The sequence below is a fragment of the Mandrillus leucophaeus genome, unplaced genomic scaffold (genome assembly GCF_000951045.1).
Source record: "Mandrillus leucophaeus isolate KB7577 unplaced genomic scaffold, Mleu.le_1.0 Scaffold51, whole genome shotgun sequence".
Lineage (NCBI taxonomy): Eukaryota > Metazoa > Chordata > Mammalia > Primates > Cercopithecidae > Mandrillus > Mandrillus leucophaeus.
Genome location: NW_012105475.1, coordinates 2,726,823 through 2,733,224, shown reverse-complemented (window position 1 = coordinate 2,733,224; position 6,402 = coordinate 2,726,823). Strand labels below are relative to the sequence as shown.

At 43.1% G+C, this 6,402-nt stretch overlaps 1 protein-coding gene across 1 annotated transcript in view; it reads right to left on the bottom strand.

Annotated features, from left to right (window-relative positions):
* MYOM1 (myomesin 1) overlaps window positions 1-6,402 on the bottom strand; it is a 156,298-nt gene that overhangs the window by 30,406 nt on the left and 119,490 nt on the right. The window contains exons 23-25 of the mRNA XM_011996353.1: window positions 5,991-6,147; window positions 4,139-4,245; window positions 3,978-4,022 (exon numbers count right to left, since the gene is read on the bottom strand). Of these exons, the coding sequence (XP_011851743.1) occupies window positions 3,978-4,022; window positions 4,139-4,245; window positions 5,991-6,147 (309 nt within the window). The remainder of the gene's footprint in view (window positions 1-3,977; window positions 4,023-4,138; window positions 4,246-5,990; window positions 6,148-6,402) is intronic.

Sequence of the window (6,402 nt, the reverse complement as noted above, 5' to 3'; positions counted from 1 at the left end):
AATGGAAATGACAATGTAGCACCTGCTTCTTGCAAAGCCCAGAGACAGTGAGAGTTGCAGGGAAAGGCTTAAAGACAGAGGGACTCAGCTCTGATGCTGGGACTGTCACTTAGAGCAAGTTGTTCATCCTCTTTGAATCATTAGTTGTCTCAACTGTAAAAATGAGGAAGATGAACTTACCTCTAGGGGCATGGGGCACTTGTAGTCAGTATCTCTAACTTTCTACTGAGTCTTTTGGTTAGTGTTTTTTCTTGCTTTTTTTTTTTTTTTTTGCAACAGGTTCTCACTCTGTTGCCCAGGCTGGAGTACAGTGACACGATCTCGGCTCACTGCAACCTCGGCCTCCTGGGTTCAGGCAATCCTCTTACCTCAGCCTCCTGAGTAGTTCACACAACAGTAACGCACCACCACACTCGGCTAGTTTTTTTTTTTTTTTCTTTTATTAGCCAGGGACTCATTATGTTGCCCAGGCTGGTCTTGAACTCCTAGCCTCAAGTGATCCTCCCTCCTTGGCCTCCCAAGGTGTTGGGATTACAGGTGTGAGCCACCTCATCTGGTTGGCAGGTGCTGTATTTTAAATTAGAAGCTTCCTAAACTTATGTCAAATGTAAAATAATATTTCTTTGTATTCATTTTAAAACTACCCTTTTCAAATTTCAAGGGATGCTTTTCTTTGCATTATTCCATATTCACTACCAAGTTCAGTGTGATAAATTCATTCCAATGCAGGACTGAGAGGGGGCTCAGATGTCATCTATCGAGGGGGTTTCAAGGCGGAGAGAAGGTGGGTTTTGGAGTCCCACCAAGATCTGGACCAGCTACTCTCCTCCTTTAGATCTTGTGTCCCTCACCTGCTAACATGGATGTGCTATGAAGAGTAAATATAAGGCCGGGCATGGTGGCTCACACCTGTCATCCTAACACTTTGGGAGGCCGAGGTGGGCGGATCACTTGAGGTCAGAAGTTTGAGACCAGCCTGGCCAACATGGTGAAACCCCGTATCTACTAAAATTACAAAAATTAGCCAGGCATGGTGGTGGGCGCCTATATTCCAGCTACTCCGGAGGCTGAGGCAAGAGAATTGCTTGAGCCTGGGAGGCAGAGGTTGCAGTGAGCCAAGATTGCACCATTGTACTCCAGCCTGGCAACAGAGTTAGACTCTGTCTCTAAAAAACAAACAAACAAACAAACGTAAATATAGTAAGAGAACACATTAAGGTACTGTGAATAGTGGTCTGTGTTCAAGAAGGTTGGTCCTCTTCCTCCCCTCACTTTACTGATCTCTTTACAAAATCTCAACTGCACCCCAGGAGACAGTGGCAACACGTCTGGGTGGTGGAGCTGAGAGCAGGGTCACCATCTCTTCTGTATTCCTCTTGGTCCTGGTTGTCCACACGGTGGTTTTCCAGTGTGAGCAGGATGTCTGAGTGCACCAGGGCGGCAAGGGCAGACGCTAAGCTTCTCCCTTGCAGGACGTTCATGCTTGCTACACGTAAGTCTTGAGGAGAGTAGAAAGTACAATTTCTTCTAAAAATATCTGGAGACCTCATTCTAGGAAACTTACTATGTGAGTGAAGAGGTTACCTAAGAGGCCCAGAGTGGTGAGGGAGGAGGAGGAACAGGCCCTCCTGGAAGCCTCCAGCTCCCTTAATGTTCACTGTCCTCCCTAAGTCCTGAGAACATCGTTTGGGGAATGCTGGCCGCCTTGAATGTCCACGGGGGCACGGAGCAAAAGTGGCCATGCATACATAGAGACAGCCCATGTCACAGTCAGGGGAGCAGGCTCCAGAGGCAGACCACCTGGGTTTAACCAGCTGTGTGCAAATGATCTAGTTACTTAACCTCTCCAGGCCTCATGTTCTTCCCCTCTAAAATCAAATCAGCACAGTACCAACCCTTTTAAGGTCATTGTGGAATTCAAATAAATATATCCTGCTTAACTACTCTATAGAAAGCCTGGCATATAATAAATGTTGTATTAATGTTGGCTGTTAATGTTTTGGTATCTCTTTCCTCCTCTAGTTGCTTCTACAACACCCTGGAAACACTTTTTTTTTTCTTTTTCTTTTTTTTTTGAGATGGAGTCTCACTCTGTCATCTAGGCAGTGGCATGATCTCAGCTCACTGCAACCCCTACCTCCCGGGTTCAAGCGATTCTTGTGCCTTAGCCTTCAGAGTAGCTGGGATTACCAGTGACAGCCACCACACCTGGTTAATTTTTACAACCACTAATTTTAGAATAAAATATGTTGACACCTAAGAGGACACACCAACATATCTATATTTATATATACGTGCTTGTGCATGTCTCTCCACATATAGTGCATGTATACAACAGGGGTAACAACTGGTGTCTGCAAATGAAGGGCTATTATGCAGCATGCTGAGAATACCAAAGTGTACCCTCCCCCAACTCCGCCAAAATACCTTGAATTCTGGGTGTACGGATATATATTCAAATAAGCTATCTTTCCACACTGCAATTTAGTATCAATACTGGCAAGACAGACTAAGTCGCTTTCTATTTTTAGCTTTGTGCATTTTTATTTTTTCCATTTACTCAGCTCTAAATTTCCTTAGGCTCTTCTCTCTGGCAGTTAATGTGCCTCAGTGAAATATGTTATTTGTAGGTTTAAGGCACATGTTTAGTGGTTTTCAAAATATTTTTAAAAACAGCTTAAAATAGGAGAATTTACTGTGCCAAAGGATAAAGGAATACCGTACTCGTTATTACATTCTCTAAGAAATAAGACAGTTTAAAACTTTACAAAATCTCACGAAGACAGCTTCATCAACATGCCAGTGTTTACAAAGATGGAGTGCCTAGGAATCAATAAATCGCATGTGCTACTTTGATCCTATCACCAGGCCTCTGAAAATATTCACGTTGTGACCTCATTGGTCTCAGAGTGGTAGGGGAAAGCAAAGAGTGGGTGCTGTAGTATTGAAAAATGTTGCTTCCTTGGGTTAACCAAAACACCCTTGGATTGGGGGCTCTGATACTTGCATGTCAGAGTTTGTTATTTTGTGATTTTTATGTTTATTTTTTGTGACAGATTCTCACTCACCCAGGCTGAAGTACAGTGGCATAATCACGGCTCACTGCCGCCTCCAACTGCTGGGCTCAAGTGATCCTCCCGCCTCAGCCTCCCGAGGAGCTGCTGCCACACCTGGCTAATTTTTGTATTTTTTGTAGAGATGGGGTTTCACCACATTGCCCAGGCTGGTCTTGAACTCCTGGGCTCAAGTGATCCTCCCGCCTTGGCCTTCCTAAGTGCTGGGATTACAGGCATGAGCCACCTTGCCCAGCCACATGTCAGAGTTTTAATCAGTTTCAGGTTCTCCCTACCAAAATGCGACACTGGGTCTCTAATAAAAGGATACCTGAGTTTGCTGCTACCCTCTCTCTTAGCACCAATAATCAGAGTTCTTAGGCTTATGCAAGATAAAATATCTCAGTATAAATGATAATGACATCAGGCAATGCCTACTGTCTGGATTAATTCTGGCATGATCTCGGCTCATTGCAACCTCTGCCTCCTGGGTTCAAGCGATTCTCCTGCCTCAGTCTCCTGAGTAGCTGGGGTTACAGGTGCCTGCCACCACACCCAGCTAATTTTTTGTATTTTTAGTAGAGATGGGGTTTCACCATGTTGGTCAGGCTGGTCTTGAACTCCTAACCTAGTGATCCACCCACTTCGGCCTCCCAAAGTGCTGGGATTACAGGCATGAGCCACCGCACCCCACCCTCTTACAGCATTTCTATATAGTAGGTGCTATAAACCATTGTGATAGCCATTCCTGGAAAAGAAACCAAGGCACAGAGAAATAAAAGTGAGCTGCCCAGGCACACAGCTTGAGTCAAAAGTCTAGAACAAAGAGAGTCCAGGCCAAACACTTTGCTGTCATCTGATCTATTCCAGAAGTTGCTGCCTGGTGAGACTGCGCAAATCTGTGTGTGTATTGTGGATACTTACTTGGGAACTTGTGTTCATGGCTGAGAGCAAGTAAACGTTTCAATTCTGTAGGGGGAAAAAGAAAGCAATGAAACCTTAAACTACTAAAATAAAAACCACTTAAGAATAATCGAGAAATCAAAGCAACATTGGATGTGTGAATGCACTGATTTTAAACTTACCTTCCTCATCTATTAAGTAGCTTGATGCTATTCCATCAGTGTCTGTTACATCGCAAGAGTAAAGACCCAAGTCGTCCATCCCAAGGTCTTTGAAGGTCATTTTCGTCCTTCAGAACAAAATATTTTTCTTAGAAATGAGGGTGTGTGGGATCTGTGGGCCTGTGTTTCCCCTGATTCTGGGCAGTTGTATATGCTACTCCTTTCATCTGGACGCCTCCTCTTATCTCGCTGAGCTACAACCTACGTGTTCTTGGTGTCTCAGGTTCAATGCCATTTACTCTGGGAGGACTTGCCTTACCTCCTTCCAGGGGGTGGTGGTGACAGGGGAGTGGAACTGGCACAAAGCCCACATGCCCAAGCTATGTTGCTTATCAGTGCACATCCTGCAGAAAAATATCCAGCTGAGCAGCCCCTGCTGGGAGCCAGACACTTCCCCCGCCAAGGGCAGAACCTGCTGTTGGTAACTCTAGGTGCCTCTCCTATGCGATCTCCTGCTCTCCCCTTTTCTGAACTTACCATGAGCATCTGTATTCTCCCCAGTGTATAATCCCTGTGCCTTCAGAGACAGGAACTGCTTTGTTTACTGTGTTATCCCCAGCACCCAGTACCTTGTCTGGCACATAATATGTGTAATAAGTAAATGAATGGCTCAGTGGGCAAGTTCATTGTGTTTTCTAACTTTGGCAAGCTATATTGCTAGGCAGTGTCTAAGACCAACCAAACATTGAAATGTTAAGTGTACAAACTGGGAGAAAAATTTATCGTTCAATTATCTTTTCTTGGGGCAAATGTGTTTCATGTCAAGAAATTTACAGCATAGGGGCAGAAAAAGTCCTTTAATTATATTCAGTATTTCCTTGTCATTCTACAACAAAATTGCTAGTTTTTTCTTTGATTTCTGAGATATACTGGGCTTCATTGTAATAGACAAAAGTACTTAGAAAATACTGTGCTTTATCAAATACTTTGCTTTATCATATCAATCCAATGTGGTTGACACGATGAAAATATAAAGCTTCGTAAGCTTTTGCTATAAAGCAAAGTAAAAAGAACACTCAAAATCTTGGCGTTGAAAGGAAATGACAGATCATATAGTTCCTCCATTCTCCCCACTCTCATTTTATAGAGAAAGAAATCCGAGGTTTGTAGCAGTTAAATAGCTGCCCACGGTTATACAGCCAGCTCCTGGTAGAGTTGGGCCTAGAGCTTCAGCTCCTGGTAGAGTTGGGCCTAGAGATTTTCCATGTGGTGCTTCCACACAGAGCTTTCTTCCCATGTACTATTGGCTCACTCATGAGTGATGGTGAAAAAAGCAGAAGAGATTATCCTCAAACCATTTAATTTACCATAACTTGAACCAGCAGGTTCTTCCTAGCCCCCTACAAGTATCCTCATCATTACTTTAAGATTTCCAAATTTCATAGATAATGAGAATCATCTTTAAAGCTGATCTTTATGTCAATCGAATGTTTCTAATAGCATAAATGAGACAAATAAGAAAGAACTTTAAATGGAATAAGCAAAAAGTATTTTAGAAGGGTTGTTATTATTATTTTATTTTATTAGAGACAGGGTCTCACTATGTTGCCCAGGTTGGTCTTGAACCCCTAGGCTCAAGTGATTTTTCTGCCTCAGTCTCCTGAGTGGCTAGGATTTCAGGTGTGAGTCAATGAGCCAGTCTAGGATGATTACTTTTAAGGTTTAAGTAGGTTATTATTTTCTTCAATACCAGATATAAAATATATGTGACTTCATCCTCTTATTCCAAGCAATTTAAGTGGAAATCAAAGAGCTCACCTCATCCTCCTACAGTGAAAAGGAAACCCATGATTGTGATTGACATAGTCCTTACTTGTTGCCCTTGCTTTCGACTTCTAACCGTGGAGAGTCCTCAGTGGATACATAATCTTTGGACCAGGTGAACTCGGACTTTGGAGTCATCTGATCACATTCGAAGTTCAATGAAATGACTCCATCATCATCCACATTTACAACAACCTCTTTGGTTCCTATAAGATCAAAAAGAAGGTACTGATACTTCGTGGAGGAAAGCAACCAAGTAAGAATTTGTTATCTTGAGATCCTTTACTTTAGCCCTAAAGTAGGGCCCTGAGCCCAGGTCAAGGAAAAGTTTCACTGCTCATGTGAAGGGACAGTCCTACTCTACAATTTGGCTTTTATGCCATAATACGAAATCTGATGGTTGCACCACGTTTCTTAAGTAGAGTCAACACCATGGACAGTAGTGTTTGTTATGTGACTGA